The sequence below is a fragment of the Crocodylus porosus genome, unplaced genomic scaffold, assembly GCF_001723895.1.
Source record: "Crocodylus porosus isolate Cpor-Errol unplaced genomic scaffold, CroPor_comp1, whole genome shotgun sequence".
In the NCBI taxonomy this organism is placed as follows: Eukaryota; Metazoa; Chordata; order Crocodylia; family Crocodylidae; genus Crocodylus; species Crocodylus porosus.
The window spans coordinates 58427882-58450315 of NW_017728906.1; the positions used below are offsets into that span (position 1 = coordinate 58427882).

General features: G+C 38.6%; 1 protein-coding gene across 1 annotated transcript in view; it reads right to left on the minus strand.

The window, feature by feature from the left end:
- PDK3 (pyruvate dehydrogenase kinase 3) overlaps window positions 1-22434 on the minus strand; it is a 75614-nt gene that overhangs the window by 14963 nt on the left and 38217 nt on the right. Inside the window, exons 3-9 of the mRNA XM_019529158.1 lie at window positions 19873-19944; window positions 11222-11406; window positions 9360-9449; window positions 2869-2946; window positions 2042-2118; window positions 1193-1294; window positions 823-933 (exon numbers count right to left, since the gene is read on the minus strand). Coding sequence (XP_019384703.1) covers window positions 823-933; window positions 1193-1294; window positions 2042-2118; window positions 2869-2946; window positions 9360-9449; window positions 11222-11406; window positions 19873-19944 — 715 coding nt within the window. The remainder of the gene's footprint in view (window positions 1-822; window positions 934-1192; window positions 1295-2041; window positions 2119-2868; window positions 2947-9359; window positions 9450-11221; window positions 11407-19872; window positions 19945-22434) is intronic.

A 22434-nucleotide genomic window follows, 5' to 3' on the forward strand; every position in this document is an offset into this window, starting at 1 on the left:
AATAATTTGCTTTTTTTTTTTTTTTTTTTTTTTTTTTTACAGAAAATTAATACACCTTAACCCTAACCCTAACAAAACCATCTGAAATTTTATGAAAAGCCAAGAGGATTTTTAACTGAAGAGCACGAGTGAAAAGTGCCCAAGACACTGACACTTATTTAACATGGGATACAGGCTGCGGTAGAAACTGTACAGAACAAATAAAATGAGAAGATGGACATCCACAATAAAAGGCATTAATCAATTTTTTTGGGAATAATACTAGTTATATCACTTTCACCAAGACAAAATTATGGAAAGGGAATAATCCCGTCAGACAAATAACTCAAGAGTTAACTGATGATGATATCACCCATCAATTCTTTTTTTTTTTTTTTTTGGTTTTACCATTTCCCAGGGCAGCATCTACACCTGTATGCAAGTCATTTTTAAGAGTTTGATACATTGATGCACCGCTCCAGAAGTGCTATAATATTGACAAATGAAGCTTAACAATTAGGCTAAACTGACAGGCTGATATATTCTATTCTCATGCTACCTAAAAATGTTTCCATTCATTTTTTTTTTTAAATATTGTATACAGAGGGTCCTATTTCCAGGAACACCCATGCATAAGCAATTTGTTACTCAAAAGTAAGCTACCAAAAAAGTACACAAGCAAAGTGTTCTTACACAATTTGCCTGCGCGGAATTACTAACAATATCCACTTTCTAGGAAGTTACATGTAGAGAATGGGATCTCTCTAGAAGCAAGACTGCAGGTATGCGGTTGCACTCATGCTCCACAGAAGGCAGGGATGAACCAGAATCTGTAATGCTTACCAAAGGTACTGCTCGTGTTGGCTCCAAACTAGGCCTTGGCGCTGTTGAGTACATGTAGTTAAATAACCTGTCTATTTTTCTCAAAGGGACACCGCCACCTTGATCACTTATCTATGGAATAAAGTCAATGTTTTATTTAAACATGAAGTATTATCTCAAAAATAAAGTTTACAATATCAAAATACATAACAAGAGATATTTAAATGATATTTAAATGTATGAATATTACTATAAATGGAACAAGTGCCAAAACTTATCAGAAGGATACAATTTAGGTCCTATAAAATTGAAGACAAATGTATTGAAAACAATACTAATGAATAGTTTTACAAAAACTGATTCAGTATTTAAAGAATCATTAGGAATTTACCTTTATGGATAAATCTTCTTTCCCCAAAGTGACTAGCGTTTTAATTGACGGATAGGTTTCTTTTTTACCTTGATGCAACTCCACTGTAGCTCGCATTGAGTTCTGAAGTTCAAAGGAAAAAATATTAAATGTTTCATATTCCAATATACTCTTTACCTCTTAACTTTACCATAATGCTTTTTTAACTAATGCTGAAGTCAGATATATTTTCTTTGATTTTTTCTGGAAAATGTTTTTTAAGTTGTCTTAAACTTAATGGGATATAGAAAAGATGAACTCACTTTAAAGCAAATTAACTGTCATTTAAATCAATGCATTTCTTCACCACATTTTATTGTCAATAACGTAATACTTTTATTGGTTATAAAACCAGGTAGAATGAAGAACCTTTGTTCAACCTGAAATCAAAAGATTATATACAACACTAAGGCTATCCATCTTCACAGTGCAGAAAATCAGCACTTGTGCTAATCAAACATGAAATTATTTTGCAAACTATATCCATTTGAAAACTACATAAAAGTACAATAGAATTTAGTAAATCCTTGATTCACAGAGATGCAGGTTCCCTGCCAAAGCCATTATACATTTCATCACATAAAATGCCCTTAATTAAGGAAGCTTATACTCATAGGCCATCATATACATTTGCAGGTGCTGCTGTACTTTTCATATTGGTCGACAGCTAAATAATCCCCCCCAAATTCTCACCTTTTCTATGCTAAGACCAAGCATAATAAATAAGAGCCCAAAGGTATATATTATATACATATTTTTACAAGAGTTATGAGAAAATAACTTTAATTATATAGCATGCAATACAACTGCTACTCTAATCAGTAGAGATACCTTGAACAACTCAAACAGCATATGAAACAGATGTGAGGGTACATAGACTACTTGAATAGGCTTGTCTGGAGCTTTAGCTAGAAAGAAAACAAAACATCAATTAATGGGCAACATTTTTCAAGAAATCGTCTTCATGACTCACAGTCCACTCCATCTACTGGTATGATCCAAATTTGTAACAAAGATATGTTATCGCTCTCTGTGTGATCGTTGCAAAGATGCTTCAAAATGAAACATAGGTTAGCCATACAGAAGTACAATAATATTTGGAGAACATCTCTATTTTGGAGAACGCTCAGAAAAGCTAAGGTGGCTGTTAACAGTGATATCTGATTCCATGCAAAGCAGTTTTCACTCAACATCAATAATGAAACAAAGGCGTAGGAGTACATAGGAGTTCTTCTGTATAAACTGTTGGAGTTTAAACTCCCAAATTTCTTAACTATTCTTGAAGGGAAGATAATTAGAAAGTGAGTAAAAGCAAGACCCCTTCTATATAAAATATTACAATTCTGTAATTCTGCCATAATTTAAATTTTATCTTCAAAACTGAAAGCTAGTTACTTTTTATTAGGACTCATGGTAGAGGAGGTATCTCTTTTGTTAGACCAACAAGATTTCTGCAAAAAAAAAAAAAAAAAAAAAAAATTTTGCAGAAGTCTAGTTGGTCTAATAAAAAATATCACCTCCACCATGAGTCCTGATTCCTTTTGCCTCTAAACCAATACAGCTACAACCTGGATACCTTACTTTTTATTAAGCTTATATAAAAAATAAAAATCCAGCATTTCTTACATCATTTAAAATAAATGAAACTACATTATTACCGTTGAATTCTTCAACTTCCAAATCTGGTGCAACCATATAGTATTGCTCACACAACATCTTAGCTGTTTCATAAGCATCTATGAAAGAACAACAACAAAAAAATACTTAACACAGAATTAAGCAAAAAGGCCAGAGAAGTTCATCTTATACCTCCTGTAAAAAAGGCTGCAAGCAGAAAACTGACTTTCAGGCATTGGTTTACAAATGTGAAATCAATGCACATTTTAATGTTATCCATATCACAGTCGTACTGTGAATGAGGGAATATTATCAATGGAAAAAGAAACAAAAATCACTATCAAAGTTACCTAAGTGAAAGAAGAAAACACCCAGGGTATTATCTTGGTGAGGGTCAACTACAGACCACTCACCCAGCAAGAGGAGGTAGTAAAGCTTTATTTATTTATTTCTTTTAAAATGTAATTAAACATCCAAACCAGAGGACCTGGTGCCTCTGATCTGGATATTTAACTGCATTTAAAAATAAAATGTAATTTGGAGAATTTTAATTATTGGAATATCTGCTGTGAAGATAACTCAGAGCAGATACTCCAGCAAGCTCCTGGATTGTGTTGGGACAGATGAGAGAGAAACCAATGGAGGGGCAGCTTCCTTTGCTTCTTATTAATACAGAATACTTGGATGGAGAAGCTGAAGGTGTCAGGCAACTTGAATCACAGTGATTATGAAATAAATTCTTGAGCCTAAAAAAATGAAAGAGAAAACAGAAAGAAAACACTGAACCTCACAAAAGGAGATTTTAACAGGGGTGAGCGAGTGAGTGAGATATGGGGGAAATATGAGAGTTGGCTGTTTCTTTGGCAGATTATATTAAAGGTAACAAGAGAATGCTATGAGAAAAAGGCTTTTCCCCTGGCACAAATGTAACACCTGCTCATGGACACCAATTTCTACAACTTTCCTATAAACTACGAAAAACTGCCAGTTTATTCCTTTGCATTAACTGCACATGTATATGCACCCACCAATTTCATATTAGAAAGAGATATCAAGTCAGGTTTCCCAAGAGCCTGTCCAGGTCCAGTACTGTTCATTACTTTAATTTGAGACTTCAAGGACGTAAAGGAGTATATGCTTACTATATTTTTGGATGACGCCATATATTGATAAGAGATTAAACACTTTTAGAAAGAGGATATTAAGATTCAAAAGAGCCTTGATAAATTGGAAAAGTGGTCCAAAGGAAGGAACAAACGAGAAGTACAAATATAAACTAGGGAATGGCTGACCAGATTGCAGTACTGCAGAAAGTAATCCGGGGTTACAGTGTGCCATAAACCAACAATGTAACCATATTGTAAAAGAAAATGTTAATAGCACAATAGGATGCATTAACAGAACTACTGTAAGGAAATCACAAAAAGGAACATTTCCACTGTGTTCAGTTATCCAGTTACTCAACTAGAGTACTGAGTCTATGTTGGTGCCAAACTCTAGCAAAGATGGAGACAATCTGGAAAGAGTCCAGAAGACAGCCTCAAAAATCAGAGGTCTAGATAACATGACATATGAAAAATGTTTCAAAGGACTGTGATTATTTAGCACAGACAAGAGACAACTGAGGGGCTAATCTGGTTAACAGTCTTTCAATAGAAAAAGAAATTCGTATAAAGAGGACAGTGATCAGTTGTCCTCTGCATCCATGGGAGACAAGACAAGAAGTAATGAACTTAAATATGGGCAAAGTAATGAGCTTGGACAAATAACTAGGGAAGAGTATAAGACCACTGCTTGGGCATGCAGGGATAAAGTCAGGAAGGCCAAAGCTGGAGTTGCAGCTAGCAAGGGATGTGAAGGGTAACAAGAAGGGTTTCTACAAGTATGTCGGTAGCAAGAAGAGGACCAGGGAAAATTTGGGTCCCTTACTGAATGTGGGAGGCAACTGTCTGACAGAGGATTCATAGATTGTAAGGCCGGAACAGACCTCAGTTCAAGGACTGGTTCAAGTCCTCTGCACCAAGCAGGAAAGATAACTGTCCAGTCTCCTCTTGAAGGTTTCCAGGGTAGGTGATTTTATCACCTCTGGAGGGAGCTTATTTCATAGTCTAGACACCCTGAATCCAAAGAAGTTTTTTCTAATGTTGAGCCTGAATTGATCTTCCAGGAGTTTGTGGCCATTATTCCTGGTTTTCCCCTCAGATGCCCTGGTGAATAGTTGCTCACCAAGCCCTTGATGTACTTCCCTAGTATACCAGGTCCCCTCTCAGCCACCTTTTCCTCAGGCTGAAGAGTCCCAGATCCCCCAGCCTTTCCTTGTATGGCTTGCCTTTTAAGATTCTGATGGCTCTTCTTTGGACTCTGTCAACCTTGTCCACATCTCTGAAGCCAGTTTTTCACCCACCTGACTGTCTTGGAGTTAAGCCCACAATCCTCCAATTTCCTTGCGAGACATCATGGGATATTAGCTCAAAGGCCTATTGGAAGTCTAGGTATACAAAGTCAACCTGCTCTCTCATGTCTAGGTGGTGAGTTACCTGGTTATACAAGGAGATGAGGTTGGTAAGGCAAGGCCTGCCCACGATGAAGTCATGCCTGCTGTCTTTCAGAATCTTACCTTCTGCAAGCTTAGCACAGATAGACTCCCTGATGAACTTGTCTAGGATTTTCCCTAGAATGGAAGTTCGGCTGATTGGCCTTTAGTTACCCGGGTCCTCCCTCCTGCCCTTCTTGTGGTTGGGCACAACATTGGCCCTCTTCCAGTCCTCAGAGACTTCTCCAGAGTGCCATGAGTTGTAGAAGAGTTTCACCAAGAGTTCTGCAAGGAACTACAGACCAGTCAGCCTCACCTCCATTCCTGGAAAAATCATGAAGCAGGTCTTCAAGGAATCCATTTCCAAGCACTTGGAGGAGAAGAAGGTCATTAGAAACAGTCAGCATGGATTCACCAGAGGCAAGTCATGCCTGACCAACCTGACTGCCTTCTATGATGAGATAACTGGCTCTGTGGATGCCCTCCAGTGCATCTACTCCTCCCAGCTTGGTGTCATCTGGGAACTTGCTGAGGGTGCACTTGATGCTATCTTCCAGGTCACTGATAAAAACATTGAGCCATTGATTACTATCTTTTGAGCCCAATGCTCCAGCCAGTTTTCTGTTCACCTTACAGTCCATTCATCCAACCTGTATTCCATAGCTTGCCTGCGAGAATGTTGTGGGAGACTGTATCAAAAGTCTTGCTAAAATCAAGGTATACTACATCCACTGGCCTCCTCGCATCCACAGGGTGGCCAATCCGCTGCAGAGGCAGCCTGTGTGAGAGAGAGACCTGTGGGCTGACTGGAGAGGGGATAGGCAGCAAAGTGGCAGAGAGGGCAGGGAGCAGAAAGCGGAGCAGCAGACTGGTCAGGGAACACGGGTCAGGGAGCAGAAAACAGAGCAAGAGGACTGAAGTGGCACTCAGGGATGATGCAGGGCTAATTTGCTGCATGTCTACCAAGTTTACCCCCAACTGTTTTAGAAAGTCATGATCCTGCTAAAACAGGGGTTTGGACTAACTCAGAGGATGGCAACCTGGGGTACACATACCCCCAGGGGTACTTGAGAAGGCCTAAGGGGGTACGTACAGGCAGGCAGGGACGGAGTGCCGCCACGCGATTCCACGCTGCCGTGCAGGCGCTGCCCACCCGGCTGGATGTGAAGAACAATGGAAACTCACATGTGGTGGCTTCTGCCACTCTACATCTGGCGGCATGCTACCCTCTCCAACCCGCCCTCCCAGCTGCACACCGCCACCCCCCACTGCCCCACATCCAGCCACCAGGGGTACACTGCTCCACATCCAACCACTGGGGTACACTGACTCAAAAAGTTGAAAACCCCTGTACTAACTAAACTTCTTGACATTCCGTTCAGCCCTCTTTTTCTATAATTCTACACGGGCTGTTCAAGCATAGCACACCTTGCTTGAACAAGAAGTGTATTCTTGCCCTGAAGATTTGTAGCAGTCTTGCTAATAAGTGTGACCATGAACAGCAAGGCAGGATAAACTTCTAGGAAAAGAGTCAGAGGCTGGGCTATAACATCTGGTGCCTCTGGTGCGGTTTGTACAAAAGTAAAGTGGGTGAATGTAAGCTAGAGGTACTTAGGTAGTGGGCGCAGTGAATGTAACTTGGTTTTAACCATGATACAGTCTGACAGTTTTTCCTGTTGGCTCCACACTACTTGATCAACTATAACAAAACTACTGAAGTGAATAATATTGCTGGATCCAAAATGGCCAATATTTGATGTTTTACTAAAAAAAACAGTAGCTGACATTTTAGGATTCACTTTAACAATGTATCATTAATTTATGTGATTTGGGAAAGGAAAATAAAAGTAGAGACACATCAAGAATCTCTTCTAATTCCTTTTTTTTTTTTGCTCTGGCAACCTATGCCATTATACCACATATAGAAAAAAAAAAAAAAAAATCAGCTAACTGGAGTAAACACTACCTATCTTAAAAGCACGTTGGAATGTAATAGTACTTTGTAAAAAGCAGTAATTGTTACTCTGAAAAATGAAGTTGCTTTTTTTTTTAATTACTATACATACCAATGAATTCACGCTTATGACCTCCTAAATGAAAAACCAAAAAAGTATCTAAGGGATTAGAAAAACATTGCTGGCAATATCAAACTGGCCACTTCTTATTTATTTTGAGGTTACCAGAACCGTTTGATTTTGCCCAAACATCATACAGTTTTTTGAAATAGCCCCCACATTAACTAATATAATTCTTCATTCAAACAAGGCTAGCTTGGGATTTTCACTTTTTCCAAAAGGCAAACTGGGAAATGAAAATATTTAAGCCATTTTTTTTTAAATTTTCAAATGCTTCTAATTCACTAGGTAAAATTTTCCACATGGTTCAACTGGTTACAACTGATAAAATAAATGTAGCACATTAGTTGAATACAGTTCTGGGTATAACAATTTCAAAGCAATTAATAATCTTTAATATCCTACAAGGCCCTCCATTCGGTTCTTTTCTATTTCTTGCAACTCTTCAACAGCATTGTGGTCACACAACTTAAAACCAATCAACTCTGAGTTACGCTGGGAAAAGAAGAGTTTAAAAGAGAATAGCATAAATAAATGTTTCCTCTCAAGGGCATAAAATGCCTTCTGTTTACAAAAATTCCTAGTTCCTGTCAGCCTAAGAGCCAGCAGGAAAAATACAATGCCACAACTTCTAATTCCAATGTACCATCATCCTGGCACAGTTTATTAATTATAGTTTTAGATCAGGGTTCAAATGAAAAAAAAATGTACATATTAATATCCCCTGTATATGAAATATTTACATGTACATATACAATATGCACACAAATGCTCCACGAGAACATCACTGTATGACTAGACAAAGTTATATAAAGACACCGTATATTTGTAAGGCCCCAAGACAAAGCCAAAAGCATTCAAGGGTATGTCTACACAACACAGTGCAGTGTCACATAGAAATAACTGCTCATGTACAGAGACCAGAATACCCACACCAGGAAAGTGCTCTATTCAGGCTAAATAGACTTGGCAGAATGCCATGCCGAGGTAGTTACATTACAAAGCTGTCATGGGTAGCTCTTCATAGAACTGCACTATACTATGTAGATGCATCCAAATTACCTGAAAATTATGCCCACGTTATAACCTTGTTTTACTGACTTTTTTTAAATTCAAGTAGGCCTCTAAGGTATTCTTACAAGAACAGAGTCTCCATACAACCAATTATTTGTTCTAGCAGTCGTGTCAAGTAGAGAGGATTACCTGAAGAGTACATATTCAAACAAAGTTTTTAAGAATAACAATTACATTTTAACATTATTAATTATAAAGGAAAGCTAGTAAGGATGAGTAGATACATGAGAGAGAGCAAAAAATATGCTACTTTGTATATAAAAGACAGATAGATTCCAGTTATAATTTTGTCTTTCTATTTATATTTAACAGCCTACTAGCTTTAGAATTGTAGATTGGATGGAGACTAGAAATCCTTGATATTTTTGGCCGTACCATATTTTTATGCATACACTAGCCCCATAAGCGCTGTTTTTGAAAGGCAGAATGTTTGCGTGGGGAGGAATCTTTCCTTAAAAATACTGGTAAGCTCCAGGGGAGAAAGCAGGAGGGAAAGGCGGCAGTGGGGTGGTAAGACTGGGAATGTCCACAGCCAGCCACGAACTAGGAAGCCTCAGGGGTAGCACTACAGCATTACTCACTTTCTCCTGAAAGAGGCAGAAACTGCTATAACCATATTTCCTTGCTTATTACATGCACCCCAATTTTCAGCAACTGGATTCTGGGGAAAAGGTGCATGTTGCATTAAAAAATGTACATGGCTGAGGAACTATTTTAAAACGCACCCTTAAACTATAAGGAGTAATAAACAGAGATAACCCACCTATTGCCTTTTATCTAAATACTGTAAACAGACATGCATGTGTTGGGGTTCTGAAACATAACAGAAATATTACATTCATTTCCTTACCTTGAACTACATCAGCAACATTACAATTAGGATCGATACTACCAATATGTTTGGGATGAGCAGGATTAATGTCTCCACCAAAAAGTAGTGCTAACAGAAAAGAAGTTAGCAGTTAATTGATTAGGTATTATATTTGAGATAGTACAGAAAAAAACAAAAATCAGAGGATATACTATATGACAAGATTTGATATTATGGTGTAAAGACATAGTCCCTGACAATGCTCTTGTTCATGATCAAGACTGTCACATAGAAATTTGTTTAGTCATAATACCTTACAATATCTAATACAATACAAGATATAAAAACAATGGAGTCTAATAGTCTTTAACGGTATGTCCGTGTAGGAAAAGTGAAAAACTCTCATCATTTCCTTAAAGTAAACAGATTAAATAACAATCAGAATTGTAAATACTACACTCACTCTTCACAACAGTTGCAACATTGGAAATGTTACATACAGTAAGATAAGAACAGATGGGAACTGTATGCTAGAAGTAGAAAAAAGATTTCTAGTCCTGAGCATCATTTTGTCAATAAAGTATCAATAAATTTGTCAACTGTCCTCCAGTACCTATTATTTTTCTTTAAGTGCCGCAAAAAAGTGTTTCATCTAATATCCATGCCAAATCCCTACAGTTCAAATTAAGCTGCTTATGTTTAGCTAATGGAACTCTGAGCAAACTAAAATCAGGCAAATCCTGTTTAAATCTGACACAACCATCCATAACTTAACTACAGCAATGTAATATATTACATATAAATTTAAATTGTACAACTTGTGTGTTTTTATTGGAACTAAGAAATTTGACAGAAAGGAGATTTTACTTGTTGTTAGCACATTCCATATAGGGGTCTTTTTCATTTACGTACAGTTGTTTATTTTTGAGTCTGTCATGACTTCAAAATGAATATTCTATTCATCGCATCCCTTCAGCCTTACTATCCATTAACCATAATAGTCATTATTCATATTTAAAAAAATTAAAGTGATTGAACATAAACTGGTAATGACATACCCTCGTACAACTTCTCTACATGATATGAATTCTTGTTTCTAACGTCATGAATGACAAAATACTGGACAGAAAATTAAACTTTAGAACCAACAGCACAAAGACACACTATATAAAACCACAACATTGACCCTAACTTGATGTGGTTCATAATCAATACTGTTCAAACTATTAGTTACTTGGATCTGCACAAGTAACTCCTTTTAAACTATCGTGAATACTAAAGTAGGATTTTTATATTAGCAGTACAAACCTATGAAAGAAGATCTATGCAAAGTCAAAATGACTCAAACACTTATTACTTAAAGAAGGAATAAAAATTGAATGTTATAAATACATCCTTCCTTTAGAAAATAAGTGAAATAGTCAGATAACTACAAGATACATTATAATATGCTGAAAAGCACTTAGCTATTAAAATATGCATAGTGAACAAACATTAGTCCAAAACGTGATAAAACTGAAGAGGTGGTAAACTGTTTTTTTAGGATGACATTTGCAAAGTATTTTAACAGACTGGCAAGCATAAAGATGCAATTACTTTATTAATACCCAAAAATAGCTCATACCACTTTTTAAGTTGTATCTAATAGCAAGACAAAACAGAGCACACAGTTTTATCACAAGTCTAAAATTTGGAAGGAAGACCTAATGTTCTACTTAGTGGATCATGTTTCTGTAGTTTTTTGAGGTTTCAAGGTGGTAGAACTTATACCATCTTAATTTAAGAATACTAAAAGTAAGTCACTGGAGTGAGAAATACCAAACTAGTGCTGTATCTTTGGGTTTAAAAGCAATAACTAATTCCCCTTCCAAAGTAAAAATAAATAAATAACAAGTACTTACTATGCTGGTTAATAAGCATGCGGAACGAGATGCGGTTGGTATAGAACCTATCTAGAAAATACTGGATATTACTACTAACAAACGGATCAAAGCCATACTTTTCCTTGTATTCAATCACTCCTTGTGCCATGGTTGGAACCACATCATTGTGCCTGTTTCTGACTTTGATTAAAACCTCTAGAAAACTGAAGAAAACACAAAATTAGAAAGCAGAATGTTAAAGTAAAAGGAATCTGAGAATCTCATACTCCTCCTCTCCCCCCAAATATATTCACTCACAATATAGAACTTTTATATGGTAATCCATATCCCTTAAGATTACTAGAGAAAAAAGCCAAAATATGCTCCTTATCTACCACTATACATGCTTTTCAAAAGGGAAATAAATTGAGCATAACTGAATGTTCATGCTAGCATAACAAACGTACAATGGTCCCTTACTATTTTTTAAACATTTTTTTATGGTACCTAACATATTTTCTCCAAATCTCTCATCATTTTTAATCCAAAACAGCAGATGACTTATTTTTCCTTCCATCCCACCTGGAATTTGAATCTCAGATATATTTTATGTAGGATAACATGTTGGTGTGGAATACACAGGAATCAAACAACGTTTCAAAATATTCAAACATTTTGTTTAAAAATAAATGAGGCAACACAGCCTTTCTGTAAAACCTCCTAGCATTGTGAAAAGTGTGCCCAGAGTCTATTTTCAAAGTAGGTACCAAGTGGTAGGTACTTACTCACGATACTTAAAAATACTATAAAACAAAATTGTATATGTGCATAATTAAATCAGTTTCTTGTTATGCCACCAGATGGCAGAACACATATAATGGCACTCTCTCTTTTTTTCCTTAAGGAATTGTCCCTTTTAGAGCTCAAGAAGTTTTAACATCCTACTTTCAGTTATTGCCTTTAATTATACTGATATGGGATAATAGTACGTGTGAAATATAAATGGGAAGAAAATTTTGAGGGGGGGGTTGTTAAACTTAACTCAAGCCTACGATCTTCAAAAAGACACATCTCAAAGAAATTACACAAAACAGGAATAAGTGTTTAAATTATAAAATGCTGACATGCACAATTCCAGTTTTACATAGGAACTAAAACAGCTTTTTACTATCTCTAAACATTAAAAGTTTGCAATTTTTCTCCTACTGAAGTTAATGAGAGTCAACATCATAATAGTGATTTTTCCTCTGGTTTCAAAAATCAAACTGAAACTAAATACAACAATTCTCAAAAAAAAATAAAGATAGGATGTGTTAGTTGGCTGAGTATGTACTGGCAAAACAAAGGAGTCTCTTTACCTGCAAACTGTGAAATAAACTGTCAGTGAGGTTATAAGAACTTAAAAGTATTTAAAGAAATTTAGAAGTATTTGATAAATGGATTGAATAATTGATTAAAAGAAGAACATAATCACTGCCTCCAGAAGAAACACATAATAATAATACATTAGATAATACATAATAATACATTAGATTTTGATACAGAATGGTAGATTGAGTGATTAGTCATTAGAATCTGCTACTTCTGCTTTAAAACCTCAGTTTTTGCCATTGGAAACATCATCTGTCAAGTTGAAGCTTTATGTACTCCAAAAGTGTTTTCATGAACTGTCACTACCATCACTGGATTTCAAAGTTTTAAACAGTCCAGTGAAAAGCCTAAACAATAGTTTGGAACAAGAGCAGTACATCAAAATTGTTTCCTTTATCTCATGCTGCTTCTCAAGTAAAGGGAAATGAGCAGCTTCATTAGTTTCTCAGAACCCCTGCATATTTTCCATCTGATCACGTGCTTCAGGCCTACAATATTCATGGGGAAGTAAAACACTGCTCCTAATGATATATTATTTTTTCCTTAAAAATGCTCATTTCCTCCTACACTGCTGACTATGGTGTAATGTTGCTCATGAAATACTGTATTCACCACCTTCTATGTAATATTTAAAATGTCTCACATGTTCTTTCAAAATCATCTCTTACTTTGAAGTATAATCCCTTGTGGCTACTTCCTTTATCTGCAAAGTTGCTTTACTTCATACTTGAAGGTACTCCTTTCTATGAAAAACATTAGGTTTTTTGGGTTTTTTTTTTAAACAAGTCAATAAACTGAAAGCAAATAGGTATGTTTTCGAGACTAAAACCTATCCTTAATGTTGCCATTTGGAGACATTTTCTGAGTGACTGACTTCTGATCTTTTAATTTTATCCAGGTTGAGGAAGAATATAAACACATTCAAAGTACACTAAAATAAGAACAGAATGAAAAAAGTTATTTATTAGACTTCTTTGAGACACACTGTACTCATGCCCACTTTTCATGAGCATGAGCCACAAACACTTGAGCTCGTAGACTTTGCCTTAGCAGTATCTACAAAGCTTACCACTCTTTCCTGCCTAGGACTCAATGATCTGTTGAGGTCCCTTCCAACCCTAACATCTATGAATCTGCCATAGCCCCTCTGTTCCTTGTGCTCCATGCCAAGTATATAACAGGTGGGTTGTGCTTCCTGCTCCTCAGTTCAGTATCAACCACAGTGTCATATTGTATCAGACTCCAAGAAGGACAGGAAGGAGGGTAGGATTCAGATGTGTCTATGGACAGCACAACCTGAACTTCTGTCATTGATACATAATCCATCTTTTCCTTCAAATGATTACCTGTATGCACCTCTCAACTGTGGGCAACTCCAAAGCAGTGCTTACATTCCTCAAGTAGGTCACAGGATCCTAAGTGAGCAACATCTGAAGGAGCACCTTACTAAATGCAGCATCTGCCTGGAAGATTTCTTCAATGTCACAGTATTTGATAAGGTATACATTGAGTTCTGGGGGTTTCTCTGTGGATATCAATATGTAGAGATACTATAGAAGATGCCCAGATCCTGGTGGAATGACTACCCATAGTACTACCACCCAGGAAGTTTTCCAGTATAGCTTAAACAAATTCTGATAGCCCAGCAAACAATGTTTGGGCTAATATTGCTGCATCCATGGAGTGCTTAACTGGGGAAACAGCCATAGTGATTTCCTTTTTAGTTACGCAGTTTCTTCACACTGAGTTACCAACACATTTGTATGAACAGGGATTAAGGAAAAATACTGGCAAACTGATTAGCTGACCAAGGTGAAGCCACTTTAGCTAGGAACTTGGGATAGGTTCTTAAGGATCCAGTATGAGAAGCCATCATGAGGGCTTGCATTTTACCCTCCTTGCTAAAGTAACTACCATCACAAAAGGGGATATTATGGAAGGGTGAAGAAAGGAGATGCTGCCATGGGTTAATACAGCAAATCCCCTTCAAGGCATGAAAACCAAATACAGGCCTCTCTGTGGAATGCCATCTTCCAAAAGCGAAAGACCTTGGTAAGGCCCTTAAGGAATCTCAGGACTACTGGGAGGTGGAATAGCACATGCTGGCCATCAGCCAGGAAGAAGTGAACCAGAATAGTGGCCAGGCATGCTTTACTGAACTAATAGCAAAGTCCATATTTAAATTCCAATAGGTAGCTAGAATAGGACTCAACAGGAGAGATTTTTCACCTGGCATCAATTCAAGAGTCCACTTCACCAGATCACTTTGTCTAGTCTTATTCTGCTGCAAATAAGGTTGTCTCCTGTCTGCATTGCAACTCTCTCTCTGGTGGTTACCTGGCATTCAGGACGTGAGAAACAAGGAGTGTAGGCTTCAGTGAAGCACTCTTCTGTTCTGGGTGAGCTGATCCAGGGATAGAGACAGTGTTGAGGTGGTCTTGGTGTCAGGACTGTCTTGGGTATGTGGGAGCTAGCAAGATCATTTGGCCTACATGCTGCTTTACCCTGCAAAGCACTTGGAGAACTAAAGACATGAGCAAGAAGGAATACAGGATTCCTGGCCAAGAAATGAAGAAACCATCTGAAAGGGAGCCAGGATAGAGAAATTCCCTGGAGAGGGATTGGTATTTCTTGCTGATCTCCAAGGTGAATAGATCTATTGACCTCCAGAAATTGCAGTCTTCACGAATGAACTGGAGAAGCAAGTCTTTAACCTTCTGCTCAGCATGTAGGGAGAAGACTCTGCTAAGACTGTCCATTTGGTATTCTGGAAGCCTAGAGGTATATTTCTGCAGGAGTAGTCGATGGCAAATACACCAGTTCCAGGCAAGGACTAATTTTCTACTTGTCTCCTTCTGAAGCCCTGGGGAAAACCTCTTTTTCAAGATGGAAACTTCTGCTTCAAGTCAGCTTTTGAACTATAATCCACTGTAAGTCTCTCATAAATGAAAAAGATAGGCTGTCTCACTGATTAATTGGTGTTGAAGGATAAAGAACATGCAGCATAGTCTGAATCACATGATTGGCAGCAAATCCTTTGGACAGAGATGGTGTCCAATCTCATTCTTTTTCCCGACTTGGGGTATAATTTACCTGCATGTGGAACACTGTATAGGAATATGGGACTCTTAAGTAGTTTAAGTATTTGGAGTGCTTGGTGGATATGGGCATTGCACTATTTGTGGAATAGTCAATTTAAATCCCAGATATTGGGAAGAAACCATAGTGAGTAGTCTAGGATTTCTGTGCTCTCAATCACAAAAAAAGAAGAGGAGCAAGCCAGGAAAAGAAGCCAGAGGGGTAAAACATTCCTAAGATGGCGGCACCACATGGCACAAGCCAAAAATAAATTGGGAGTATAAGGGGGAAGAAAGCCGTTAAGCCTGAACAGGAGTCAAAGCCCAAACTTAAAAGTGAAAAGTAAAATAAAATAATGCTGAGAGAAAAGGATTTGTGTAGATATCTTTTAACGGATGATCTTTTATTGCATTGTTGGGATAGACTTAGAAAGCCTGTGTTCAAATGATCTTCCAAGTCTATTCCAAACATGGAGTTGGTCCAATAAAAGGTATCAACCACAAAAATTCTCGCCTCTTGCATATTTCCTAGGCTATCATTGCTATAGCATTATTACAACACTATAAAATAACATGTTTTGTTGGTTGTAGTAAAGGCAATGGAAAAAAGGAGTAAAAATATAGAAGCTCTTTCAAAAGTTTTTACACCACAATAAGCGTAAAATTAAGAGTACTGCACCTTGAGTTGCAGCCACTGAGAGGACCTGAGGAGTAAGAAGTACACATGGCCCTTTCTTCAGTCAGTACAAAATATGAGACAGGATAGAGCCTTGATGCACTCCACACTAGTCACTAATGCAACAAGTTTCTGAACCTGAGTGCTTGTGGCATATCCACAAGCAAAGATGCATATATGAAAAATCATTCAAAAGAGAAAGTAAAATCAACAATATTCTGAATTACTTATTAGTAACTGATTTTTCAAAAGACTGGGTATTCATAAATCATGTACCTAGCTACACAGATCAAGAACATTTAGAAATCTGTTTGGGTCTAATCAGAGAACTTGGTCATTTAAATCATAACCCCCTCTCCAAAAACAACAGCTATCTGAAAACAAGCTGAAATGAAAGACACGTACAGGGCTGAATAGCCAACAGGTATGGAGAACTTTAAAAAACTTTAATCTTTGCCAAATAACTTAAAATATATATCCACTGATCCTTGAATCTTTCACTCAAAGAATTAAAATGAGAAGAAAAGACTGGCAGAAAGAAAGTCAAGAGGGACTCACTTAAAATGAAATCTGCACATAAGTTTAGTCAGAAATGCAGAATGATGTTTGAGGACCACTTAAAAACCAAGAACTTAATGCAAAGGTGTGCATCTTGCTCACCTTTTTAGAAGAAGACATTGCTATTAGATATGTCACTTTAAAGTACAGCTGCAGGCTGTAAAGGAGCAAGATAAAATGCCACTTTCTTACTTCAATATATTACTTCAAAACCAATACAGCTGAGGAAGAATCAGTAGTGTTTTGTTCCTAAGTGTTCATCTTTGCCAAGCTGTCTACCAAGCAGCGGACTAAAACTCTGGTAAGGATGCCAATTAGGTTTTGTCACATTTATGTTGTTTGATTAGTCCTGGGATGACTGACAAGCCAATAAAATATTTTGAAGTCTATCTGGGACTTTTAATTGGATGGGCTCTCTCTAACGGCAGCTTAGTAAAGATTCAAACAAACAAAAAACAAGGTTCTACAGAGTTAAGAGTTTAGGCCTCTACCAGAGAGCAAATTTGTCCTTCTAACTGTGGGCAGAGTATATGATAATAGCAGTAAGAAAATGAAAGTAAGTTTGACTTTCGGTGGAAGTTCGCCTCTTTTCACCTGATCTGAATCTGGCCCTTGAAGCCTTTCACCTCAAAGTCACCAAGTTTCACATCAACTGAAACAGGTAGCAAAGGATACAATTCTAACCACAACCCAATTTGAAGACAAAATTCCCACAGACTTCAACGTGAACAGGATTTTATTCAAACGTTTTTTGCCATATGATAAAATTGCTTGCATTACATTAAATTACTGTTTCAGAATCAAGACTTTATATGATGCCCAAAGTAAAGCTGAAGTCGTTTATGAGGCAAACCTGTAACAGAATACCAAAGACTAATCTGACTGTGCCATGCACTTCATTTTCAACACTGTACCCAAAAGCACTGAAAACTTCACAAAAAAATCTACTAGGACTGAATCAATCAATACACATTAAATATAAAGGATTTTAAACTTCATGATCTGCCTTGAAAAAATCTGGAATACATGAAGTAGGTATCTGTTTGGTCAGAGAATCAGAAGTCTCATTGCTAAATTAGCCACAAAGAAGATGTAATAAGATGCTTGACCCCACCAGCAACCAAGCTGTAAATATGACCATGTTAGAGGACATTATGGAGAGACAAAAAGATGGTTTTGTCCCCTCAATCATGTTAACTGGGCTTCTTAATTGGGGTGGGCTAAGATGCAAGCTAGCATGGCTTCAGATGTTAGCTTAGAGCAGTGATCACCAAGCAGTGGATCTCAATCCACCGGTAGATCTCAGAGTCTCTTGGAGTCGATTCAAGGTTGTGATGGGGGGCTAAGTGCCTGAGCGCACCCACGCACTCTCTCCAGCTCAGCAGGTTAGCCCATGGGGGAGGGAAGGGTGGGAGCTAGATCGAGGCCCATGCAGTGAGGGACAGTGCTGCAGAGGCAGGAGCAGGGGTAAGTTGAGTGGGGCCCCAGCTGGGTGGGACTTACCTGCTGGGGAGGTGCACCCCCAAATAATTAATTTTTCTTCCTCTACCTCGATCTGCCCCCCCCCCCACACCCCTTTTCCCTCTCCACAGACTTACCTGCTGGGCAGTGGCACACAGTAGATCTTGGGTTGCTTTTAAATGCCAAAGGTGATCTCCTACTTTAACAGGTTGGAGACCACCGGCCTACAGCTAAACAAGGTGCTTCATTTGTGCTAATCAAAACTGAGCAAGAAAAAACATCTTTTTTTTCAGCTAGCCCTGTATATATGCATTTTTATTTTTAATTGGCTACTTTGGCAGAGTGTTTTAAATCACAATTTTGAAAGTCTTAAAGTTAGTTTAATTATGGCAATTTCCAATAAAAAGATGGCAGGGCATTAAACTATGTGGTAAACTTTTCATAAAATCCTTTATGGTCCTGCATACACACACACACACGAAAAAAATAGTTATAAACAGTCATCTAATGAAACAATGCTGTTCCAGAATTAAAGGCAATCACAAAAGTAGAACTATTAGCAAAGGTATTCTCAGATTCTACATTCTTGCCTTCAGCACCCTATGCACACATAGGTCGATCCCTACTCTATTGCCTTTTTGCAGGTAGGGCATAAGTTAGCCCCACACACTCTTTGAGTGCCACTCCTATTCCCTTCCTCTGCCCAGCTGGCTGCTATGCTTTCTCTTCTCTATCCTGTGCCGCTACCCAATCCACTACTCCGCTTTCCATTCTCCACCCTGTGTTTGTTCTCTGCCTGATTTGCTGCTGTTTTCTGCTCCCTGTCCTATGTGCCCCACATGTGCCACAGGTTGGCCACCCCTGCAGCAAGGGAACTGCTAACATTTAGCTCTGCATCTGTCATTTACATAAACTCTTCTGAGTCCACTTTGTCTGGCATAAACCTCAAATTTTGTGATGGCAACTTCACAAATTATTACATTTCTGTAAGAAGAAAAACAGTTAAACTTTCTCCTTGAAACAAATAATACTGTTCAAAATTCTATAGTTAAACTTTAGTAATAAATGGACTCCATTTGAACTTTCAATCTGGTATAGCTACTAGTAAGAAAAAAGTGACTGGCAATTTGTACACTTATTTTTAGTGTCATTTTCAAGTTGTACACATTGTTCAAAATATTAATGCATTCATATTATACATTAAACAGTATAATAGAGTACTGAGCTCAACAGAAGGAAAAAGCTACTATTTTTTAGTATTAAGCATTTGATATACAAGTATAGATTTTTACATATTCTTTCTCCTTAAATGTCTTTAATGAAGCACTTTATATAGTGTTGAAAATTAGGAGGTTATAATATACAATCTAGATGGTTCAAATACACAGATTTTCTATTGAAATCTCTGTCTGAGTGACAAATTTGATCTTAACTACCCAAATTCCATCTTACAAGTGAGATTACTTCTATGATATTACAGTGCACAGAAATCCTGGCTTGTAACAGATCATTTTCTAATGGGGGTTTTAAAATAAATTACTACTTACTCATCAAGAACATGAGGGTCCTCAGGGCTTTTATTTTCATATTCTAGAAGTTCAAGAAAACTCTGCATGTACCTGAAATATAAAGAAAGAATTAGTTTTTTTCTTAAAATGTTACCCTAAGTAATTTAAAAGCCTAAGTCGTTCTTGAAATTTTACCTTAAAGCTGCAATTTGGTTGGGGGGTGAGGGGGTTGGGGTGGAGGAGACTGCAAAACATGTGTAGTACACAGAAAGAGCTTCCTGTAAAGACTACAACAACATAAAACATTCCAATCAAAGCAGCAAAAAACATTCAGCAATGGACGCTTTTCCTGTTCTTTCACCAGCGAAACTATTGAACAACTTCCAAGTAGTGACCCCATAACCCATAGTTGCTAGGGTCTCAGTGTTTGCACAAGGGATGCATGCAGATGTTCATTTCTACTGAAAGAAATTGCTTGCAGTAGAAAAATAGGCTGGGAGATGGACTGTACATACATTCCTCCATCCCCACAGTTGGAGAGTTTCACAGGCAAGCCCTGGAGCCAGGGGCACTAGAGGGCTACTCCCTAGGTCACAGCTGCCCTTATGGAATCACATGAAATGGACAGCCTGTCGTCTCCCCTGCCTGGGAAGGGGGCTGACTGCTGCTGAAAAGCAGCAGCTACCACAGACAGCCCCAAGAGGGTACTGGCCCTTGGAGAATGCCTCCCCACCAGCATTCCACCAATCAGCTGATTGGTAGGAGGAAGAGCTTTTCCCATGGTAGGAACCCTCCAGTTCTGCCCCTAGGAGAACAGGAGTGACTCAGAGCTGTGCAAGGGAGAAGTGGGAAGGGCAGCACTCAGCTACTGCAGCAAGGCTCTGGAAGCCTTGCGGCAGAGGCACAGCAGGCTGTCTTGCCCCACACTGCTCTGGGCTGACCCAAAGTAGTGCAGGGTGCAGTGGGGGCATTTCACTGTGGTGCATGGTGCCTGAGCCTTGTTGCTGCAGCAGAACTGCCTGCCTTATAATACACTGCTTCGGGTCAGCTGAACAGCGCCTGTGGCAAGGGGAAGCCTGCGGAGCCAGAAGTCAGGAGCCAGGCTGGGGAAAGCCTCCTGCATGCCTGACTCCCAGCTCTTCTGGACTTCCCTTTGCCCCCCTCTCCCCCAACTCAGCTGAGCAACAGCAGTGTGACTTAAAAGTCAGAGGGGCTAGGAACCAGGCATGCAGAGGCTTTCCTCAAGCTAGTTCCCAGCTTCCAGCTCTCCCTTGCCACCCTGCTGAGTGGTGGGGGTGTGATTTAAAAGCCAGCAGCTGGAAGTGGGGCTCCAGAGACCCACTCCCAGCTGCTGGCTTTTAAACTACCACTCAGCTGGGCATCATGGGAGGGGCTGGGTCAGAGAGACTTTCCTGGAGTCCCCAACTCCCAGCTGCTGGCTTTAAAATTGCTGTCCTACTGCTCAGCTGGGCAGCAAGGGGAAGTTGGTGGGAGCCAGTAAAGCCACCTGCCTTCCTGAAATTGGAGACTGCTAGGTCTGGGGAACAGGGAGGAAGCAGTTCTTGTCATGGCATGGTCTAGATCCATTTGGTGTGTTTTGGCCCAAATGGACTCAGACTGCCATGACAAGATATGCAAAACCTGCCAACGTATCTCCACCACCCCCACAATTACTACACCCCACAACAGAACCATCACCATTCCTAGATCTTACAGCTGCACCTCCAGAAATGTAATCTCTCTCATCAAATGCACTGATAGAAAAATCAAACAACAACTGCACACCAAAATGAGCACACACTGGAAATCTATTAAAGACAATAAAACCCAATTACCAGTGGGGGCACATTTCTCAAGAAAACCACTCTCTCTCCAATCTCTTAGTTCTAATCCTCAAAGGAAAATTACAAAACACTTTTCACAGACAAGCCTATGAACTTCACTTCATCAACCTCCTGGATACAAAAAATCATGGACTAAATATAGACATTGGATTTACGATGCATTATAACCTGCCTGATATCTAACTCCCCAGGTAGCTCTCCACAATTTACCTAATACATTCATCCCCCTTCCACCCCCCAAGCCTGTCTCTCACCCACTGACTTCTCAATTTACATATTCATTTACTGGTTTTCTTATATGAAGACCAGCCTCTGGCTTCTTTACTATTCATTACATCCAGGAAGAGCACAGACCAACTGCAGAGGCTTCCTCAGCCTGACTAAGGGTTTTTAAACCTGAAAGCTTGCTAAGAAATTTTTTTTCCCCAATTATTTAGTTGGTCTAATAAAAGATATCAGATTTACCCAAAGAACCTTGTCTGTCTAAGTAGTTAGGATTCGGCAGTTCTAAACATGACCAGAAGCAAATATTCAAGTGCCTCCAGTGCTAGGTGGCAGCTGAACAGGGATTTTAAGGATGCACATTTTGGATTCTGGGGCCTTCAGTGACAGACAGCAATGCTTACATGCACAAATCTTTTTGTGTATCCAGCCTGAAATCTCTCCTATTTACAACTATCTATGTCTTAATGGAAAGACCAAACAATGGGGAAGAGAGGCCTGGACACTGCAAATTCTGATGCCTGTGCCTAAGTAA